Genomic DNA, 23,814 nt, shown 5'->3' on the forward strand with positions numbered 1-23,814 from the left:
GATCACAAGGATCCGCCCTACGCGAACCTCAGGGAAAAACCTTGGATAACTTGAATTTCAACCCATCGGCTTCTAGTTTTAGAGCTTGGGTCACCGACAGCATTAATTAGACTGCTCTGAGTCTGACGTTCGATGCGTTAGTTCTTTCTGAACCTCTGCCACTAACAGCGTGGTAGGTGAAATGTCAGCATCATCTTTTGATTTTTCTTGAGGTAGAAACGTTGATGCGTTCATTCCACCAACCTTGCGTTGATCCCATTAGAATGCATTGTCGCATAACCACAATCATTTAATGACCGCATTCGCTTAATACCGCAACTCTACACGATGATCGCAATCGCTAGGAGAGCACAACTCCCATGCGATGGACGCATACAGCTGATCACCGCAACATCCATGCGTTGATCGATGCGTTCGGCCTTGCGATGGAGTGTTTCTTCGCATGCAGTCGTCTATGCGGTGGTCTGATTTTCACATTTGCGTCCATTTCCTATTGTAGCTACAAAAATAAAACATTGAATGGATAATAACGCAAAATAACGATTTAGCTGAGATTCAACATGCTGATCAATGCAAGCTCATTTTTTTGTGAATTCCTAACATGATTGACGCATATTCTGCCTAACAACCTTCATAATTCTAAGTAAAAGGCCTAAGATGACATGCATTTCTATATGTCATCAACCGCCCGCGGCTGGACTAGGGCAAGTGGGAGATTTTGTTGTACTGGGTTTTTATGCCTTAGTTTCTTTTTTTGTACCTGTTTGTTTGTACTCCCCACTTCGCTTTAGAACAAGTGGGAGATTGTTGGGATTTGTGCCCTAAAGTCTTGTGTCCTGTAGTTTGTAAACAACTTTATAAGAACACTTGTGATGTATAATATAGATGATATTTACTTCACTTCTTGACTTTGCACATTTAGATGTTTTGATTTTACCACAAACCAATAAACTTAATATCACTGGTTGTCTTTATGTAACTTAAACATGTATGTGGTGACATACAAGTGGATCGTGTCTTAAGTGACAACCAAAATAGTCAGTAGTATTTGGATATAGGAGGGAAACCTTATCTTGGTAACACTACAGACGCAGCCTGCTTTGTGGAATTGTTACAACTGTTGTGACTTGTCACAAATGGTTTGATCCTGATCATTCATGTTGTGGACATGCGAGCGGGGGCGTCCTATACAAAGAGTTTTTATAAGACCTGACCTCGAAGTGTAAATGTCTAGTCATATAACTACGTTCATGACCGAGACTTCACTTCACTAGGATGACCATAGGTAACATGACCTCAATCCTGAGTGAGTTGAGAACTTCTGCCATTGAGGGCGGTCCTTTGATTTGCATGGGTGCGAGGGGCCAGAGGTAAGTAGATAGATTGCTCTCTTAAGGGCTGATTCCACTTTGGGGATTCGTCTGATTTGGGAGCTGGTAACTCAGCTTCACAAGATGGAGTTCACTCCTTCCCCAAAAAAGGGGTAAGTAGATAAATTGCTCTCTTAAGGGCTGATTCCGTGGCTTGAACCATGTGGTGCCATGCACCTTCTCATGGCTCGAGAGGTGTTCACACATAGTAGGACTATGTTGTATTATTCATTAGAAGGATCAGTGGTACTTAAGGAGGAAGATGTAATTACAGGAGCAAAACGATAAATTGGCCTGCTATAATTACGAGCATCTGTGAAGGGTCATCGTACTGATAATTGGTTATATCCAATGGACGTAGAAATATATCTATGGCAATAAGAGTTCAACTGTCAGTCTTTAGTGGAATGCTTGGCAGTTAACGGATGGTGGATATCATGACTAAAGAGTTTAGTCAGCTATTCACGTACCGTTGGAGCTTCGAGCCATAGGTCCATAAGGTCCCCTTGGTAGCTTTGATACAAGTTGAGAGTCAGTTTTTGGGTCAGTTTGAAATGGTCAAATTGACACGAGGGAGTTCGATTATATATGATATAATTGAACTAGTTAATTATATATGATATAATTAACTTTATGAGATACATTAATTTAGAGAAAATTGGATATAAATATGATATTAATTTATATGTTATGATATAATATGATGAGATCACATTTATTGGACAGTTAAAAGGGAAATGAGATTGTGTCTCTTTTATTTTAATAACGGATGAGTGAGCTAAAAGATCACTTGAGATGCATAAATAGCTCATGGTGTGTTAAGCATGAGATGCATGAACATTGTGTTAAAGAGTGTGTCATCGGTTAGAAAATCAGTGCCTATACGATAGTGCCTGCACGATCGCTTACCTATACGATATTGCTAAGTGATTGCTTATCGATTACACCCTCACACGCTATTTACTAAACAATCATTTACCTTTTCCTAAGCGATCATTTAGCTCCCGATATTTATTAAATGATCGTATAGATGATCGCTTAGTTTTTCTTACACGATTGTTCAAACGATCGCTTACCCTTTTCCCACACGATAGTTTAGACGTTCACTTACCTTTTCCTACACGATCGTTTAGACGATTACTTACCTTTTCCTACACGATTGTTTAGACGATCACTTATCTTTTCCTATACGATCGTATACTTCACCTAAACGATTAAGCATCGTGTCTGTATGATAGACAAGCTCATCTTCTAATTGTTTGATCGTTATGTACGATCTCTCTTCCTCCTCCCCTCTACCAAATCCAAACAAAGCCCACACTTTGGATTCTCACTCCAAGAATACTAAGGGCTCTGAGTGGTGGTGTCATCTCCGTTTCCTTCTATTCGTGTGAAGACTATTCGAGGTAGACGATTGGGTTTTAGATTTGCTATAAAGAAGAAGTCTTCAACTGGTATGATCTCTCGATCTCTTTAGCATTATGAATGCATTTTAGTATGTTTGAATGTACATGTGGTAATTCTATCACAATGAATTGGAAAGATCCACTTCTGCTCGTACGTACTCTTGAATAATAGTTCCTTCAAAGATGACTAAAATACCTTTTACTTGAAAAGGTTATCGAGCCAAAGAACCGTTGTGGTCTAATGAATGTGCAAGCCAAGGGAGGCTATGAGTATTTCATCACTTCTAACTGATGATTACTCTCGGTATGGGTATGTTTATTTGATGAAATGGAAGTCTGAATCCTTTGAAAAGTTTAGAGAGATCAAGGCTGAACTTGAAAATGCATTGGATAAATAGATTAAGACACTTCGATCGAATCGAGGTGGAGAGTTTTTCGATTCGGGGTTCCAGAACTATTTGATAGAATATGGAATCGCTTCCCAACTCAAAGTACCAGGTACACCTCAGCAGAATGGTGTTACGGAGAGGTGAAACAGAACCTTGTTAGACATGGTTCGGTCGATGATGAGTTATGCTTCCTTACCGGACTCGTTTTGGGATTTTGTAGTGGAGACTGTGGTGTTTATCCTCAACTGTGTTCCTTTCAAGAGTGTTCCGAGGACACCTTTGGAGTTATGGAATGGGCATAAAGCTAGTTTGCGTCACTTCCGCATATGAGGTTGCCCAGCACATGTGCTTGAGGCTAATCCAAAGAAATCGGAACTACGGTCGAGGTTGTGGCTCTTTGTAGGCTACCCTAAAGGTACACGAGGGGGTAACTTTTATGATCCTATGGAAAACAGAGTGTTTGTGTCTACGAGCACTACCTTCCTGGAGGAGGATCATATTAGGGAGCACAGTTCACATAGTAAGATCATGTTACATGAATTTTCCAACGAAACTACTAAAACTTCAACAAGAGTTGTTGAAGGGCCTACTTCATCAGCAAGAGTTGTTGATGATAGTTTGTCTGCTAGATCAGTTCCACCTCAAGAGTTAAGGGAACCTCAATGTAGTGTGAGGGTTGCGAACCCACCTGTTTACTATCTGGGTTTCACGAAAATCTTGGCTATGGTAGCCGATGGCGATGTTGAGTGTTCGTTGTCTTATCAGAAGGCAATGAAGGATGTTGACTGGAATGAATGGATCAAAGCCATGGATCTCGAGATGGAGTCGATGTACTTCAACTCAATGTGGGATCTTGTAGATTAGCCTGATGAGGTAAAACCTATAGGTTGCAAATAGATCTACAAGAGCAAACAGGGTACCGATGGGAAGGCGCAAACCTTCAAGGCTAGACATGTGGCAAAGGGTTACACCCAGGTAAAAGGAGTCGACTATGAGAAGAATTTTTCACCTGTTGCCATGTTGAAGTCTATCCGCGTCATCCTGTCCATTGCCACATTTTATGACTATGAGATATGGAAAATGGACGTCAAGACAGCCTTTCTGAATGGTAATCTTCAAGAGACCATTTATATGGTGCAACCTGAGAGATTCATAGCCTAAGGTCAAGAGGAAAAAGTTTGCAAGCTGATTTGGTCCATTTATGGGCTGAAACATGTGTCTCGATCTTGGAACATTCGGTTTGATACTGCAATCAAATCGTACGGCTTTGACCAAAACGATGATGAGCCTTGTGTCTACAACAAAATCATCAACAGTACAGTAGTTTTCCTAGTGTTGTATGTAAATGATATCTTACTCATTGAGAATGATATAGGACTACTGACTGCAGTTAAGAACTGGCTAGCGACCCAATTCCAAATGAAAGATTTGGAAGACGCTTAGTTTTTTCTTGGTATTAAGATCTTTTGGGATCAGAAGAACAATGTACTAACACAATCTCAAACATCATACATTGACAAGATGTTGCTCAAGTACTCGATGCAGAACTCCAAAGGGCGCCTACTGCCTTTTAGGCATGGAGTTACATTGTCTAAGGAAATGTGTCCTAAGACACCTCAAGTGGTTGAGGAGATGAGACGGGTCCCATATGCATCTGTCGTTGGCAGTTTGATGTATGCGATGCTCTGTACTAGACCAGACATCTGATATATTGTGGGAATAGTCAGTAGGTATCAGTCTAATCTAGGACAGGGTCACTGGACCGCAGTCAAGAACATCCTCAAGCATCTTTGGAGAATGAGGGACTACATGCTTGTGTATGGAACTAAGGATTTGATCCTTATTGGATACACGGATTTTGACTTTCAGACTGATAAAGATTTGAGAAAATCCACTTCAGAGTCAGTTTTCACTCTTAGTATGCCGAGCAGACCTAAACGATCGCTTACCATTTGATAGACGATCACTTAGCTAAACCTACACGATCGTGTACCTTTTTCTAAATGACAAGCACCCGACTATACGATAGTCTTTTACTATCTCCCACTTGCTTGTTCGTACTACACGATCGTCTTTTCCTCTTTCCCTCTACCAATTCCATGAATGTTCATCCTTTGGATTCTCACTCCGAGAATATCGAGGGCTTCGAGTGGTGGTGTCATCCCCGATTGCTTTATGTTTGTGCGCTGTTGATCGGTAGACGACTGTGGTGCTGGTAGGTGACTGTTTGCTGGACGATAAAAAGCGTGAGGAGTTCGCTTCCGTTGGACTGAGATTGATTGAAGAAAGTCTCCCAGTAGTACGTTTCTCTCAGTCTTTTGTATTTTATTTGTTAAAGCATGCCACTAATTAGTGTTACAATGCATATCTAGTTGTTAGAATGTATGTCTAGTAATTCTGTCGCAATAAAATCGTAAAGATCCGCTTCCGCTTATGGGTACTCTTGTTTAAGAGTTCTTTCAATTGGTATCAGAGCCAGATTTCTGATATTCCAATTTCATTGATGCAAAGAATTGCATATACATTCGCGGTGGGTAGCATATATGTCTTCGTTCTAATTGTTGAATCGTTTATGGATATGCAGATTAATGGAGTTTTCTGGGATGAAACCTCAGTTTGTTAATTCTTTTGCATTTTCGGTTAATTGTAAAGGCCCCTATGTTTTTTGGCATCATTAATTATTATCGAGTCTCTAATTCAAAGTCAGTTTCAGTCTTAAGTCGTTCGTGAAGAAGTTCAAAGCAAGGGTTGCTGCTCTTCGAGGAAGAAGACGATCAAGAGTTGATCGGGTGGTAGACAATAGGGTAGGAGATCGCTGAGTATCGGATGCTTGGGTGTCGTTTAAGCGCACGCGTACTAGATTATCGTTTAGCTCAGCAAGCTTCATTGCTTAGTACCTGAATAAACGATCGCAAAGTAAATCACATGGTAAATTGTTTACCTCTTCTCGTGTTAAGCGATCGTCTAGACGATCAGGCTTTACAGTCTCGTTTTCGTCTAAATATCGTTTAGCATTTTGCCACTATCGTCTAGTGTGTGCTAAGTGATAATTTACCTGCGGCGTTTACTAAACGATGGAGCTTCACCCGGCGGTTCAAGACCTGGTTCGCCTGTGAACCGGTTTGCTCGATGAAAAATGTAATAGATAGAATTTTTTCATTCCGATTTTGTAAAGGTTCATCCCAGTCCATTAATCTTTGGTTAATACATGAGATGTATGTTTATTTATATGTCATTTGCTATGCACATATAGAAAATCTCACCTTAGGTCATGCATTTGTCATGCATTATCTATTTATTATAAATGTTATAATTTAGAGAAGCATGATTTAATTACATAAGAGCATGCTCATGCATCATATAATATAAGAGTTATATTTATGTATGCATAAAAAGCATTGACATGCATCATCATTATATTATAATTGTTATAGTATAAGGGTGTATGGAAAGAATGTATGTTTGGTTATTACATGTATAGAAAAGTTATGTATAGTAATGACCGGACATTGCATGAAGCATGACACATAGGTTACTTCATAAGCATTATAAACACCTAGTTATGTGCAATGTATTTTAGTTGTTTCTTTTTAAAGGTTAAATAGAAATTAGAACTAAAAACAATAAGAAAGACATGCATTCTCACTTAGGTTTAATTCATAGTTTTAAAATGTTTAAAACTTGGATGACATAGACCTAAGATCACGGTTCTAATATGATTAGTAACCCTTAAGCTTTAATCTTTTAATTAGTTTAATTTGATTAAATTGACTAATAAAAGGTTAAAGTGTAGCAAATCTATCTATAAGGGACCTTTTGTCTAAGGCGGGTTCTGGCTAGGTTGGGGTATTTAAGTTGACGGAAACATAACACCCCTACTTGGGAACCTACTTGGAAAGGTGAATTAGATAGATTTGATGCATGCATGCAGATTAAGGATAGTCCATTAAAGTGTTTAAATGTGACTACTTGAACTTGTTTATTTCATAGACAAAAGTTGTTTATGAGCGGACTTAAAAAGATGAATTAGACTAAAATCAGTAGCCGAATTGTCTAGGTTAATAAACCCTTAGGTAGAACATTCAATGGGAGGTACTTGAGGCATATGATGCTTCATTTAAACCTTTCACGTTTCTCCTATATAGTCTACACTGTGAGATCTACCCTCGGCCTCATGGCACCCTGGGAGTGTCCCTCTAAAGGATGGTGTTTGGGTAGGTCAATATCAAGGTGGATGAGAGAGTGTTCATAGTAAGTGGGAGTGGGAAGTGCAACAGCATATCCCTCGGTCTCCTTCGTTGGATTGAATAAAGTTTCTGCGCATCGCCTCGAGGCACCCTGGGAGTGTCCCCTCATAGGATGGAAGTTTTGCGTGTTTATTTATTTAATCTTCTGAAAGAGGATAAGGTTACTTAGTCTCTTGTTCTAATCTGCTTCTTCACTACGGTGGGCTAATTAGGGTGGGACTTTGGCATCGAAAGCGAGGGGTCACACTTACGCGAAATTGTTAAAGGTTAACAGTTCTTGACCAAATAAATGGTGGCTGTTAGGTTCAATTCCAAGAGTTGGTTCTGCATAATGGTTGAGAAGGTCTCATCCCAGTGAAGGGACATCTGATCACCCCACGAGTGACGTTTGTCCTGCCTCGCTGGGGCATCATTGCAAAATAGAAGTATTTAACACTTAGGGTACTTGGAAACTATTTCGCAAAATAATTGGTTAAAATGTGGTTTAGCAAAATCTTATAAAAGTTTGTTCGTTTTTCAGCAACAAGTTTTTTAAAATGGCCACAGCCACAATAGCTTTGGTAAGCGCCGAGAAACTAACTGGCGATAATTTTTCAACATGGAAACACATGATCACGACTATTTTAATCATCGAGGATCTCATGCTTGCTCTTACGGAAGCCTGTCCTCCTATTCCAGCTCCGAATGTCGCTCAAAATGTTTGGGAGGCATACGAGCGATGGACACGGGCAAAGGCCCAAGCCTATATCTTGGTAAGTCTTAATAACATCTTTGCCAAGAAGCATGAGCCCATGGTCTCAGCGCGTGAGATCATGGAGTCCCTACGGGGGATGTTTAGACAACCGTTTCAATAGCTCAAGCACAAGGCTCTTAAGTATATATTCAATACTAAAATGGAAGAAGGCACCTCTTTTCGTGAACATAGGCTTAACATGATGGTCCACTTCAATGTGGCGGAGTTGAATGGGTCTACTATCGATGAGGGCAGCCAGGTTAGCATAATCCTACATTCTTTGCTGAAGAGCTTCTTGCATTTTGTTAGCAATGTGATTCTTAACAAAGTGAAATACACCCTTACAACTCTCCTCAACGAGTTGCAGACATACCAATCTTTACTGAAAAGAAAGGAGAGAAAGAAGGCTAAGGAAAATGTTGCTTCATCTTCAAGGACGTTCCATAGAAGTTCGACCTCGGGAACGAAGTCTGCACTTGCTACTTCTAACTCTGCAAAGGGAAAGAAGAAGAAGGGTGGTAAGAGGAAAGGGAAGGCACCCGCTAACCCGCTACCTGTCGCCCCAATAAGGCGTTTGTCGCCAGTTGAAAAGGAAAAATATTTCCACTGCAACCAGGATGGACACTGGACAGTTTCTGGCTGGCTTAAGGAAAGGAAGGCTGCCAAAGCTAAGGCCAGGGTAGGTAAAGGTAAATATTATTTACTTGTACTTGAAACGTGTTTAGTGGAGAATGATGATTCTGCCTGGATAATTAATTCAGGCACCACTAATCACATTTGTTCTTCTTTTTAGGGGATTAAATCCTGGCGATAACTGGAGGCTGGTAAGATGACAATGCGAGTAGGCATCGGGCACGTCGTCTCAGTTATGGCAGTGGGAGGGATCTAGTTATCTTTACAGAATAGGTTTCTTGTTTTAAATGATGTATATATTGTTCCTGAACTTAAGAGGAACTTATTTCTGTAAAGTGTCTGTTGCAATATAAATATACGCTTTCTTTTAATGTGGATGAAGTGTTTATTCATAAAAATGGTGTTGATATTTGTACAACTTATCTGGAAAGTAATTTGTATGTGCTAAGACCGTTAGCCATAAGTTCCCTCCATAACACAGAGTTGTTTAAAACTGTCGTAACTCAATCTAAACGTCAACGAATTTCTCCAAAAGAAAATACCCAACTTTGGCACCTTCGATTAGAGCACATCAATCTCAATAGGATTGAGAGATTGGTGAAGAATGGACTTCTAAATGAGTTAGAAGAAAATTCTTTACAGGTGTGTGAATCTTGCCTTTAGGGTTAGATGACTAAAAGACCTTTTACTAGAAAAGGTTATCTAGCCAAAGAGCCTTTTGAGTTAGTACATTCTGACCTTTGTTGTCCTATGAATGTGCGAGCCCGAGGTGGCTATGAGTATTTTATCAATTTTACTAATGATTATTCTAGGTATGAGTATGTTTATCATATGCAACGGAAGTCTGAATCCTTTGAAAAGTTAAAAAAGTTAAAGGCTGAAATTGAAAATGCATTGGATAGATAGATTAAAACACTTCGATCAGATCGAGGTGGAAAGTTTTTGGACTCGGCATTCCAAGACTATTTGATAGAACATGGAATCGTTTCCCAACTCTCAGCGCCAGGTGCACCTTAACAAAATGGTGTAGAGGAGAGGAGAAATAGAACCTTGTTGGATATGGTTCGTTCGATGATGAGTTACGCTTCCTTATAGGACTCGTTTTGGGGTTTCTCAAGGGAGACCGCGGTATACATACTTAACTATGTTCCTTCCAAGAGTGTTGCGAGAACACCTATGGAGTTGTGGAACGGGCGTAAAGCTAGTTTACGTCACTTCCGCATTTAGGGTTATCTAACACATGTGCTTGAGGAAAATCCCAAGAAGTTGGAACCATGGTCGAGGTTATACCTCTTTGTAGGTTGCCCCAAAGGTACACGGGGGGGTTATTTTTATGATCCGTCGGAAAGTAGGGTGTTTATTTCCACGAACACTACTTTCCTGGAGAAGGATCATATCAGGGAGCACAGTCCACATAATAAAGTCTGTTGCATGAGCTTTTCAATGAAACTACTGAAACTTCAACAAGAGTTGTTGAAGAACCTACTTAATCAGCAAGAGTTGTTGATGGTAGTTCATCTAGTAGGTCGGTTACACCTCAAGAGTTGAGGGATCCTCAATGTAGTGGGAGGGTTGCGAACTCGTCTATTCGCTATCCGGGTTTCACAGAAATCCTTGCTATGGTAGCAGATGATGACGTTGACGATCTATTGTCTTATCAGAAGACAATGGATCTCAAGATTGAGTCGATGTACTTCAACTCTGTATGGGATCTTATAGATTAGCCTGATTTGGTAAGACCTATAGGTTGTAAATAAATCTAGAAGCACAAATAGGGTACTGATGAGAAGGTGCAAACCTTCAAGACTCAAGTGATGGGAAGGTACTGATGGGAAGGTGCAAACCTTCAAGATTTTCTCGCCTGTTGCCATGTTAAAGTCGATCTGCATTCTCCTGTCCATTGCAGCTTATTATAATTATGAGATCTGACAAATGGACGTGAAGACGGCCTTTCTGAATGGCAATCTTGAGGAGACCATTTACATGGTATAACTCGAGGGATTCATAGACCAAGGTCAAGAGCAAAAAGTTTACAAACTGAATCGGTCTATTTATGGGCTGAAACAGGCGTCTAGATCTTGGAACATACGGTTTGATGCTGCAATTAAATTGTATGGCTTTGACCAGAACGTTGATGAACCTTGTGTCTACAAGAAGATCGTCAACACTTCAGTAGTATTCTTAGTGTTGTATGTAGACGATATACTACTCATTGGAAATGATGTAGGTCTACTGACTACAGTTAAGAACTGGCTAGCGACCCAATTCCAAATAAAAGATTTGGGAGAGGCTTAGTTTGTTCTGGGTATACAGATCTTTCGGGATCGTAAGAACAAAGTCCTAGCAGTGTCTCAAGCATCATACATTGACAACATGTTGCTCAAGTACTCGATGCAGGACTCCAAGAGGGGCCTACTGTCGTTTAGGCAGGGAGTCACTTTTTCTAAGGACATGTGTCCTAAGACGTCTCAAGAGGTTGAGGAAATGAGACGGGTCCCATATGCGTCTGTTGTTGGCAGTTTGATGTATGCGATGCTTTGTACTCGACCAGACATCTGCTACGTTGTGGACATAGTCAGTAGGTATCAGTCTAACCCAAGCCAGGGTCACTGGACCGCAGTGAAGAACATCCTCAAGTATCTTCGAAGAATGAGGGATTACATGCTTGTGTATGGATCTAAGTATTTGATCTTTACTGGATACACTGATTCTGACTTTCAGCCTAATAGGGACTCTCACTAGTCGACATCAGGGTCAGTCTTTACTCTTAACGGAGGAGCTGTAGTGTGGCAAAACACTAAGTAGGGGTGCAGCGCCGACTCCAATATGAAGGCAGAGTACGTAGCAGCTTGTGATGCTGCTAAGGAGGTCGTCTGGCTCAGAAAGTTCTTGATAGAATTGAAAGTTGTTCTAGATATGTCTACCCCCATTACCTTATATTGTGATAATAGTGGAGTAGTGGCGAACTGCAAGGAGTCGAGGAGTCACAGGCGCGATAAACATATAGAGCGAAAGTATCACTTGATCCGTGAGATAGTGCATCGAGGAGATGTGATCATCACGGATCGCTTTGGAGCACAATGTTGCTGACCCATTTACGAAGGCTCTCACGGCTATAGCATTTGAGGGTCACTTTTATAGCATGGATCTATAGGATCGCCTGCAGCTGGACTAGAGCAAATGGGAGATTTCTTATACTGGGCTTTTATGCCCTAGTTTATTGTTTTGAACTAGTTTTTGTACACACCACTTCGCTTTAGGACAAGTGGGAGATTGTTGGGGTTGATGCCCTAAAGTCTCGTGTCCTGTAGTTTATAAACAGTATGTACGAACGCTTGCGATGTATAATATAAGATATTTTACTTCACTTCTTGATTTTGCTCAGTTGAATAGTTTATTTACTTTACCACAAACCAATAAACCTAAAATCCCTGGTTGTCTGAATGTAACTTAAGCATGTATGTGGTGATATACAAGTGGATCATGTCTTAAGTGATAACCAAAATGGTCTGTAGTATATGGATATAGGAGGGAAACCTTATCATGGCAATGCTACGGATGCGACCCACTTTGTGGAATAGTTGCAAGTATTGTAATTTGTCACAGATGGTCTGATCTTGATCATTCGTGTAGGAGACATGCGAGCGGGGGCGTCCTATACAAAGAGTTTGTATAAGACATGATCACAAAGTGTTAACGTCTCGTTATATAACACCATTCATGACAGAGACTTTGCTTCACTAGGATGACCATAGGTAACATGACCTTAATCCTGAGTGAGTTGGGAACTCCTGCCATTGAGGGCAGTTCTTTGATTTGCATGGGTGCGAGTGGTCAGGTCGCCGACTCAAATCTACCACCTTGGGGATTCGTCTAATTTAGGAGCTGGGAACTCAACAACACAATATGGAATTCATTCCTTCCCCGAAAAAGGGGTAAGTAGACAGATAGCTCCCTTAAGGGTTGATTCCAAGGCTTGAACGATGTGGTGCCACACACCTTCTCTTGGCCTGAGAGGTGTTCACACATAGTTGGACTATGTTGTATTGTTCATTGGAGGGATTAGTGGTACTTACGGAGTGAGATGTAACTACAGGGGTAAAACAGTGTACTTACGAGCATATGTGAAGGGTCATCGTACTCATGATTGATTATATCCGATGGACACAGAAATATATCTGTGGTAAGAAGAGTTCAACTGTTGGTCTTTAGTGGAATGCTTGGCAGTTAATGGATGGTGGATCTCGTGGCTAAAGAGTTTCGTCAGCTATTCACGTACTGTTGGAGCTTCAAGCCATAGGTCCATAAGGTCCCCTTGGTAGCTTGGATAAAGTTGAGAATAAGTTTTTGGGTTAGTTTGAAATGTTCAAATTGACAAGAGGGAGTTCGATTATATATGATATAATTGACTAAATGTGTGAGATACATTATTTTGGAGGAAATTGGATATAAATATGATTTATATCAAGTAAAAGAGAAAACCCTCTAGTAGATATATGATATCAAACTATAGGTTAAAAATATAATATGATTATATTCATTATTTAATTAATTAGGCGGTTATGAGAAAATTGGCCGAGTATTTCTCCAGAATCGTGGGAAAGTGGGAAATTCGAATTCAGTTCTTGTAACTGAAGAATAAAATGAAAATTATTTTCATTTTTGCAATACACGAAAAAGACACGCAAGAAAAATCGCTCCCGGTGTGAATCTATACGATCGCTTAGCGTTGAGAGCGTATACGATAGTGCATGTCTTCCTAAACGATTGTACACCCGCATACTAAACGATCGCCCGTGATATCTAAACGATTTCTTAGTGTGCCGAGCAGACCTAAATGATCACTACCATTTGATGGACGATCGCTTAGCTAAACCTACACGATCGTGTACCTTTTTCTAAACGATAAGCACCCGACTATATGATAGTTTTCTACTATCTCCCACTTACTTGTTCATACTACACGATCATCTTTCCCTCCTTCCCTCTACCAATTCCATCAAAGTCCACCCTTTGGATTCTCACTCCAAGAATACTGAGGGCTTCGAGTGGTGGTTTTGTCCCCGGTTTCTTTGTGATCGTGCGTTGCTGATCGTGTAGACAACTGTGGTGCTGGTAGGCGACTGTTTGCTGGATGATAAGAAGCGTGAGGAGTTTCCTTCCGCTGGACTAAGATTTATTGAAGAAAGTCTTCAACTGGTATGTTTCTCTCAGTCTTTTATATTTTATTTGTTAAAGTATGTCAGTAATTAGTATTAAAATGCATATCTGTTTGTTTGAATGTATGTTTAGTAATTCTATCACAATGAAATCGGAAAGATCCGCTTTCACTCATGGGTACTCTTGTTTAAGAGTTCCTTCAACAATATCACTAGACAATAGCGCTAAATGATGAGCTTGGGTGCTGGACGATAAGCATAGACACTAGATGATGCGTTAGGTGCGAGAGCTAGGCGATAGATGCAAGCACTAGACAATAAGCGAACGCGCTACACGATAGGCGAAGCGCTAGACAATGGCACTACACGATAAGCGGACGTGCTAGGCGATGGGATCAATGCTACATGATGAGCGACAACGAGAGATACACGATGAGCGATAGCAAGATCGTTGGGTGATAAGCGACAGCGAGATCACTAAACGATGGAGCTATGTGATAGGCACAGGCGCTATACGATGGGCTATGCCTTGAATGATGAGCGACAACGAGATCGTTGGGTGATAAGCGATAGCGAGAGATCACTAGACGATGGAGCTATACGATGGGGCGTAAGTGCTATGAGACGGGCGCAAGCACTAAACGATGAGCGACAGCGAGAGGGCTGGATGATGAACGACAGCAAGAGGGCTGAATGATGAGCGACAGCGAGAGATTAGCTAAACGATGGAGCTATGCAATAGGTGCAAGAGCTACACGATGAAGTAGACGATGGGCCAAGTGTTTATGCATTGTTGAGGCTTGCGTTACACAAGGTTGATGGATTCAATCGAACAAGTGACTATACCGAGAAGAGGTTGAGCTTGAATTAGTAGGAGGTGGATAAATAGAGTTTCATGCAAGGAAAACTTATGCATGAGGAAGACAACTCAAACTTCATGGAAGTAGGTGAGTGGCATGGAAGTAGGTGGTGGCAAGGCATGGTGCAAACACTCCAAAAGTTTCTAAAGAATGAGGTTTCATGTGTTGGAAGCCTTAAGAAATGAGAAGGATCGGTTTCTAAGGCCCATAAATACCACCGCAAGGTGTCTCTTCAGTTCATAACCTGAAATCCTCTGGAAAATATTAGGAAGAGTGCTTGAGAGCAGTTTTGAAGGAAGCCATGCGTTGATCAAGAGGTTCCAAGAGGAGGAGATGCTATCGGACAGTGAGTTCTGGAAGTAACATCAACTTGGGATGAAGAGTTCTCCCAGAATACTTGTGGATTTTAAGTGATTCCAAAGCCACTTGAAATCTCAGAGAGTCTAAATTTCAAGGCAGGGCTGCCAGAGAAGACGTTCCAAGGAATCAGGTTGGAGAATAAGGAAAAGGCAAAAGGGTCGAGCTCTCAGGTAAGCTTAAGCCAGTCTTGATGATTTGAAGATTCCAGCCAAACCATGAAAATTTCTGAGCTAAGATTTTAAGGTAAGCTGACATTTTAGAACATATTTGTAGAAGGAAGTATCTCAAAATAAGATCTAGAACTATGAGTAATCTGAGCTTAAAGTTGAATCTGGAATTTAGGGTTCAAAAGGGAGCCCGAGGAAACCAAGGAACTTCTAGAGAGAAAGGTTCTTACCCTACCAAGGTGAGTGGTAATTTCCTTTAAGTCTTAAGTATATCTTATAGAATATATGTATATGCTTATGTTGTGAATGAGTAATTAGAATGAGTATGAAATTATGTGATCGGGATGGTCAGGGGGTCAATAGACCTAGTTCCTGAGCTCGGGAGCAAAACCTCACAAGATGGTCAAGGGACCGAGAGGTCTAGTTCCTGAGCCTGTGGGAGGAACCTTATATGGGATGGTCAAAGGGTCGATAGGCCTAGCTTCTAAGCCCATAAGCGGGGGATCTATGTGCACATAGAAAACATAAGGAATGCAAGAGAGCAAGCGTTTATGATTTATCAATTTAACTACCTAGCGTGTGTGTAGGTAGAGTCGAGAACAGACTCATTATGAGTAATATCAGTGTAATTATCTACCGTGCGTGTAGATAGAATTGAGAATAGACTCACTCAAAGTTGAGGTTTGAATGTAACCTCGTATTTGTGATATGTTTGCATGCTTATGAGTTGAAATAGACTCTAGAAGTTGCTTACCACTCACTGAGCTTCTTAAAGCTCATTCTTTTCTTTCATGTTTTTCTTCCCAAGTAGCGAAAGGTGAGGAGTTCCAGGGTGCTGCAAAGGTCAAGGTCTGCCACAGCCACAGTCACACATCCAGTTTTAGAGTTGTTAATGTAAATTTTGTAGTTAAGCCTAAGAGTTGTATAAACATTATACTGTTGGTAATAAAATGAGCTTAATCAAACAGTTGTCTATATCTTTGGCTTAAAGTTTTATGAGAGTAAAGAGGTCCAGATGGACAATAGGTATCACAAAAGGGTGGTATCTGTGGTCCATCGCGCCTTCCCTGGGGCTCAAGAGGCGGGCTCGGGGCAGGGTGTGACACTTTGAAATTTTCTTGAAGATATTCCATTGTAGCCAAAAATTGTAAATGAAATATGTATTTATTGTAATAATTTAGCGACTTCTATGAGAGCCAAGAATAATGTTTATAATGGCAAGTCATGACATATTAGATGCAAACATGATTCGATAAGGAAATTTCTCTCTGGTGGAATAATTTTCATTAAGTTATGTGAAATCAAAAAAGAATATTACAGATCCTTTGATGAAAGAATTGCTAAGAGAGCAAGTCACATATACATCAAGGGAAATGGGGATAAAGCCTATGAAATGCATTATCTGGTGGTAACCTATTCTAGTTGACTAGAGATCTAAAGATCTAGTAACTATAATCAAACTAGTTGGATAATTCATAGTTGACACTAAAAAAAATTTATAGTTTCATCCAATTTTTATGATGTTCTAGACTGTGATCTATTGATGTTAAGGTTATATTGATATCTTGTTTTACAAGAGGAGTAATGACAGGATGCCCTTAATCAATATTGCCTATATAAGAGTAGAAGTGGAGTTGCTTCTATGAGAACTTTTCAAATGACTTATGTCTCTAAAGCTCTCATGAATTCAAGATTTTGTCCAATACCAAAATGAACACAAACATATAGAGCTCAAAGATATAAGATGAGTTATGTGTGATATCTATTGTCTCCGCTCACCAATGAAAAGGAAAGTTTCAGAACTTCGGAGGTATTAGCTTACTAACATGAGTTGATTTTAGTTGGTATAACATACCAACTCAATGTTTGGTTCAAAAACTTCAAATGTCGGTGGAGTTGAGTTGGTATATTTTACCAACTCACCCAAACTCATCAAAACTCTTCCTTCTTCCAAGTTTCAATCTTTTTTATGGCTCCACCCATACTTGTCAATGGCTATCACTGCCACATTCTGGGAATCAACTCCGAGCTCCGAAAATCACCTCCGATGACAACTTCGGTGATCAACTCTGACAACCAATTCTGGGCTCTAGCAACAACCTTTAATGGCAAACTCGGTTGACCCAACCCCGATAACCACCATCGCGCTACCAATTCCGACAACCAATTTTGGCCTCGACAATTACTTCCAACAACGAAAACACAGATGACCAACTCCGACAACCACCTTCGACTACAAACTCTGATGAAAATCGCATTCGATGACCACCTTCGAACGAGTAACTCCAACGACCAACTTCAGACTTTGACAACCACCTTCGACGATAAAACTCCAGAAATCAATTCTATTATCACCTTCATGTGACCAACTTCAAGCTCTGAAAATCACCTCCGACTACAAACTCTAGCAAAAAATTATCTTCGATCATCAACTTCAAGGACCACCTTCGCGCGACCAACTGTAGGCTCCGAAAACCACCTCTGACAACAAACTCCGTCTATCAACTCCAATACCAACTTCAGTCTCGAAAAATCACCTCTAACTACAAACTCCAGCAAAAATCATATTTGATAATCAATTCTGACAACCACTTTTAATAAGACCGATGACTGTTAAAGTATGTTATAAGGTAGTTGATTGTATAAATAATAGTATTTTGTCTCCACTAATTGCAATATTTATATGTAGAAATTTGTAAAATATATTTTTATTTAATTAAATTCACATATCAAATGAGTATTGATAATGGTTGGAAAAGTATGTATGTAGTTGAATAGTATGTAACACATAACAAAAACATTCATAAAATGAAGATTTTTTTTCCTAGAACATTTATGGCAAGAAATAGTGAAGAATGGAGATTTGTTCTCTGGTGATCATCCAAATTTGGAGGAATTGAAAGTAAAATTGTTGAAGAAACGTGATGGTACTTTATTGGCTATAAGATGATGGCGGAGATTCAATTAAAAAATTCATGACAAAGTAAAATACAAAGTAATAATAGGAAGAAAAAGAAAAAGAAAATGATGATGAAATTCACGGAGAAAATTAGGAATCAAAAGTTATGATTTCTCTTCGGTTTTCCATTTTATTTAACTATATTCCCATAAAAAAAAATGTAGTGGGTTAATTATTGTTCATTACCAAAAAAGAAAAAGAAAAAGCAAGAAAGAAAGAAAACTTTAGAAATTAAAATAAAAAAAATTGCAATCCATATTTTATTCAACGTAAAGATTGGTAGAATTATTGAATAAAAATGTTTCAAAACAAAAGTAGTCACCATGAAACAAATTATTTAAAATTTAAAAAACTACACCAAATACCTTAGACATATGAGCTCAACTCTGCATCCCAAACACAGATATATGAACTCAAACCAAATAACTCTACACCCCAAACACATACATATGAACACAAATCAAATAACTCTACACCCCAAACACAAATATATGAACACTACAGATATATAAACTCCATAGACATATGAACTCCAGACATCATATCTCAATTCAGCCCCCAAACAGTCCCTTAGTCTCACTATTTCTTCGGTAAATTTGATAAATATTCACTAAGGAAGGTTCATGTTCAAAAGACACCTCTCTTGATGCATAAGCTTGTCTGTTTGCTCTCAATGGTTTTGTTTGATTTTTTCACTTTCTTTCATGTGCGGGATTATTGGATATATATATAGTGAAAGAAAGCAAAAGTTTGATGAATATTTGAAACGTAAAAATTGATTTAATTGGGTAGATTAAATTCATTATTTAGAAACTTTCAAATTGAATTGGAACTTCAAATTAAAATGATATTTCATATACCAATTTAACATGTATAAAAGTTCAATTTATAGTTTCTTCAAGTTGAATGAGCTATGTTTGATTTTGTCAAATAATAACTCAATTGAGTTCAATTTTTATATTTATTTGATAGTACTTTTTGTTTTTGAGAGTTACTAAGTTGCTAGCCTGTAAATAGCAACTTGGTTCTCCATTTGTCACATGACATTCAAAATTGAAGAGTTTTCTCATTTTTTTTTTTCTTTCTTTTGATCTTGTCTTGAGTTGAGAGCAAGTATTCAAGAGTTCTTCCAGATCTGAGTAGTTCAAAGTTGCAGTTCTACCAGAGTTAGTCGTTGTATCCTGCTAAGACGATTGTTATAGTATGCTTGTAGTCTGTGCAGAGCAAGTAATTGTCTTCAGGACAACACTTATCAAAAGTGTGCCTCGACTATAATTTGAGTCTTTAAAGGTTTTGAGGTTCTTTCAAGTTTTTTATTATTTTCATATCTATGTCATGTTACATCATCAGGCTTTTGTTTGAGCTTGTATACATTGAGTGTACTATTTGTAGTTGAGATAATACAACAAAAATTAATCACTATACCACTAAACTTAAAATTCTTTTTTTATCATTATTACTAATTTATTAGGTCATCCTCTCCTAAGAGGTACTACCCTAAATAAGTGCCATTAACATTAATTAAGATCTCATTTGGGATTTCGTTTGCAACAGGAAAAAACGATTGCGAGAGAATCTTTAATCGTTTAAATTGTTTGGTAAATTTGATTATTTATTAATTTATCTAAAATCCCTTCTAAATCTTCTCTTATGTTTAAAGTCATGCTTATACTAATTTTTGAATTCAACTTTCCTAAAAATCTACCATCTTCTCCGACCAAATTTTAAAAAATATAAATATATCCTTCATGTCTATTTTTTCACATGTATTCAATATCAAGACATTTGGATTGGTCCAATTTTTTAAGTTTTTTTTTTTAATAGGAACAAAGTTATTGTCAATTTTAAGCATAAATTTTTTAAATAATTATTTTACAGTATATTTAATATATACCAATACAAAATAATTGAAATAAAGTCTACTTGAGTCATTATAGCTAAATAATAACAATTTAGTATTAATTTATCAAACATCATAATATGCTTTTTCAAATTTAACTTGAAATTTACCGTACACTTTTTTTAACAATATATGGGGTGGGGATCAAATCTCTAATTGTCAAAGTTCATGCTCACATTAATATCAAATACTATATTTATTTTATGTCATAGCTAATTTTCCTCAATCGATTCCCAACAATTATTTTAAAAACTACAAAAAAATCCAAATAAAAAAAAAAGACTAATTCAAATTATTTATTATAGCTAAAAAGTCGCGAAGAAACCATAAGTAAGAAAATTAAGGAACGGCTAAAGTGAGTATAACTCCACCAACATTCGAATGTGTTAGCAACCATAAGATCTACCGATCTACCACTCCTATTAATTATACTTAAAAAAAAAAAAAAAAGAGAATTAAGGAACTAAAAAACAAAAAGATGATTTAAAAAGATTTAAGGAATAATCAGTTTTACCAAATATATACCACGGTTAACTCTTTTAGGATTGCTTTTGACCCTCTAAACAAGAATCCAAAAAAACCGAATGTCTATTTTAGCCTTAATAATAAATTAATTAATTAAAAAAAATTGTGTGTAATGTAATGTAATGTAATGTAATGAGATTTGAAAGACGCATAACAGCGTAGACTTTGGGGCATTATTCTACGATTCTATTTTATCTTTTCCGTCAAGCTCTGAGTTGTGGCCATCAAATCCAGCTCATTTCCAACCAATCCCACTTCCATTATCCTTCCTCCTCTATATAAATTCCCACTAATCTCCTCCTCCTCCACTGATCTCCTCCGCCGCCATGGCCTCCGCCGCTCTCCTCCTCCTCCTCCTCCTCCTCCCCTTTGCTCTGTTCTCCGAAACTCTTGCCCAAACTCCGGCCCCCCCTGCCCGATCTCCACCTGGGCCAATGAACATTACCGGCATTCTTGCCCAGGGCGGCCAATTCAACACCTTCATCCGTTTGCTCAACGAAAGCAGATTAATCATTCAGCTTGATAATCAGCTCAACAATTCTCAAGGAGAAGGATTGACCATTCTTGCTCCCACTGATAATGGCTTCAACGCCCTTAAATCCGGCGCCCTCAATGGCCTCGACGACCAGCAGAAGAGCCAGCTCCTCCTCTACCATGTCTTACCTAAGGTATATCTATAACAAAAACACCACTCATTAACTATTACTTTTTCTTTAAAAAAAAAAAAAAAATTATAATTTAACTAGATGCGACATGGCTGTACAATAGATGAATGCAGCGAATTTCGCTATATCTAAGTATTTTCTTAAAAAAAAATACTCGTGTATTTTAGTTCAATAACAATATTAAATATTCTATATGTGATTAAAGAGAATTACAACTAGATAGAGGTAATTTGAACTGCTTTCGAGTCTTATCATTATATATATACCCATTCAATAGTTACTTACCAACTATTGACGAGATAGAACAAAATGTTCCTTAAAATTCAACAATATTTCTCTACTAATGGGAAGTTTCATAATGTTTACTATTTTTTGTTTTTTTTTGGAATGCTAAGTTATAAAAAGTTTTATCTCTAAATATTACTTTTGTTCTTTTTTTAAATACTCTATTCTAAAAATTAAAAAAAAAAAAACCGTAAAGTAGAAATATTATTTCAAAAGTTAGCTTAGAGAATAAAGTCATTTGGATGAAAATTAGAATTTCGAAACGTTTTGTGATAGTGATCTGAAAGGAATATTGAGACCTAAGTATCGCCACATTATTATAAGTCATTGTCACACACTAACTCATTTTAGGTCCCAATAGTTCATCTATCAATATTTTCTAGAGTTTTTATTTTAAATGTAATTTGTGATAGTTTGAAGAAAAGTGGATGATACTATTACAACTTTTAATAGGGAATACGAATATTTTTTAATTGATACTATTTTTTTTTTTTTTAAGATAGGAGCGTAAGAATTGTTTTGTTTTTTTCTCTATGTAAAGTATTATTCCATGTGATTCTTAATTAATTTATTTGAAACATGGACATGAAATGCTTATTTTAATTATTTAGACATTTTTCATGCACTTGAAGATATGGTATTCATGTATAAACTTTGGTTTTTTAATTTGTTGATGGCAGTTCTACACCTTGACGGAGCTGCAGACCGTCAGCAACCCGGTGAGGACTCAGGCCGGAGATTGGGGGTTGAACTTCACCGGCCAAGCGAACTCGAACCAAGTTAATGTTTCCACCGGCATCGTCACGGTGCCGATCAACAACAAGCTTAGAGAGCAATCTCCATTGTCCGTTTTTGTCGTAGAGCAAGTTTTGTCGCCCGAGGAACTTTTTGGCAACCACACCGCCGCACCTCCCCCAAAAGCTTCGGCTCCGGAGGCCGATAAGTCGCCAGTCGACGGGGAAACCCCGCCAAAATCCGACGCCGCGAACCCACCGACGAATGACAAGGGTGCGGCTGTGAGAAACAGCGTTGGATTAGGATTGGTTTTGAGTTTTGGTTTGATTGTTATTAGTGTTCTTTCTTAAGAGTTGAGTTTGAGGATAAGTGTTTGTTCTTTGTGTGTTTTTTCTTGTCATATATGCTTTTATTGTTTTTTTATTGTAATTTTTCTTACCCATTCTCTAAAATTGCATTATTATTTATTTTCATAATTTATATGCATATAAGTTAAAAATAATTCTTCTTCATTTTTCTCATTTATTTTTTTAGCTTGAATAATCTCAACTTGGGACAACTTCAACCATTACATTAAGGCCTATTGGCAAAATATCTATATCTAAACATGTGGCAATAAATGAGCCATCCAGTAATACAACAATTTGTTCATTTTTCAAACACTCTCCTTGATTTAGGGTTTAATGACACAAATGAGTTCCCGTGGTGTCTAAATAGAGACGAATTACATTCGAATAATTGAAAAATGCTTAAAAGAATTGATAGTTAATTATTATTTATAAAAAAAATTGTAACTTTTTTTTCGATGACTCAATCATATAAATTCTAAAGTTAGATTAACATGCTTGGTTTAAAGTAATTTTATGTTGGATGATTTTTTGATAAATTTTCTAAGAAACATTAGATCGGTGGAGATAGGCTTCACTTCTAAAAACAGTTCAAGACGAGAAGGTAGAGTAGTAACTCGATCATGTTATAAGGGACAATTGTGGAGGTCGTTAAGTACCGAATCCAAATTCCGAAAAATATAACGATCATTTCTTCCATTTGCTATTTGACCCTCAAATGTTTGTTTAGAAGAAAACAAGTTATTCCATAATATTTCATTTTTCAACATTCGAGAGTAACAACAAAACCACATCATTAAATTTAATTCACTTAACCTTCCATCCAATATTCAATTATCAAAAAATTTATCACTGATATCTAATTGACAATCAAAATAACATAGCTTAACGGACGTAAACATGTATTACATATCGATCTCCAAATTGGAGGTTGGATTATAGTAAAATTTGAACTCATTCAATCCAAGTCTCCTGTTCTCAAAATTGGATAAGATATTATTTGAAAAAGAAAATAATTGGAAGATGGGAGTGAATAAAATAAAAAATTAAAAAATTGGCACATGGCAATGCACA

The 23,814-nt window shown here is 38.0% G+C and overlaps 1 protein-coding gene across 1 annotated transcript; it reads left to right on the forward strand.

Annotated features, from left to right (window-relative positions):
• Nucleotides 1-20,822: 20,822 nt before the first annotated feature.
• LOC120077582 (fasciclin-like arabinogalactan protein 6) lies at nt 20,823-22,895 on the forward strand. The gene is made up of 2 exons (XM_039031518.2): nt 20,823-21,376; nt 22,339-22,895. Exons 1-2 carry the CDS (start codon nt 21,035-21,037, stop codon nt 22,741-22,743), a joined length of 747 nt encoding a protein of 248 aa, XP_038887446.2. The 5' UTR covers nt 20,823-21,034; the 3' UTR covers nt 22,744-22,895.
• The last annotated feature ends 919 nt before the right edge of the window (nt 22,896-23,814 follow it).

This window comes from Benincasa hispida, chromosome 5 (genome assembly GCF_027475165.1).
Source record: "Benincasa hispida cultivar pf3 chromosome 5, pf3_genome.v1.1, whole genome shotgun sequence".
Classification (NCBI taxonomy): Eukaryota; Viridiplantae; Streptophyta; class Magnoliopsida; order Cucurbitales; family Cucurbitaceae; genus Benincasa; species Benincasa hispida.

What these genes read in the sequence shown, in the direction of transcription:
- LOC120077582 (XM_039031518.2), top strand. Translation starts at nt 21,035, where the DNA reads ATGGCCTCCGCCGCTCTCCTCCTCCTCCTCCTCCTCCTCCCCTTTGCT. An exon ending in TCTACCATGTCTTACCTAAG is followed by an intron (nt 21,377 to 22,338) that starts GTATATCTATAA and finishes TGTTGATGGCAG; the next exon opens with TTCTACACCTTGACGGAGCT.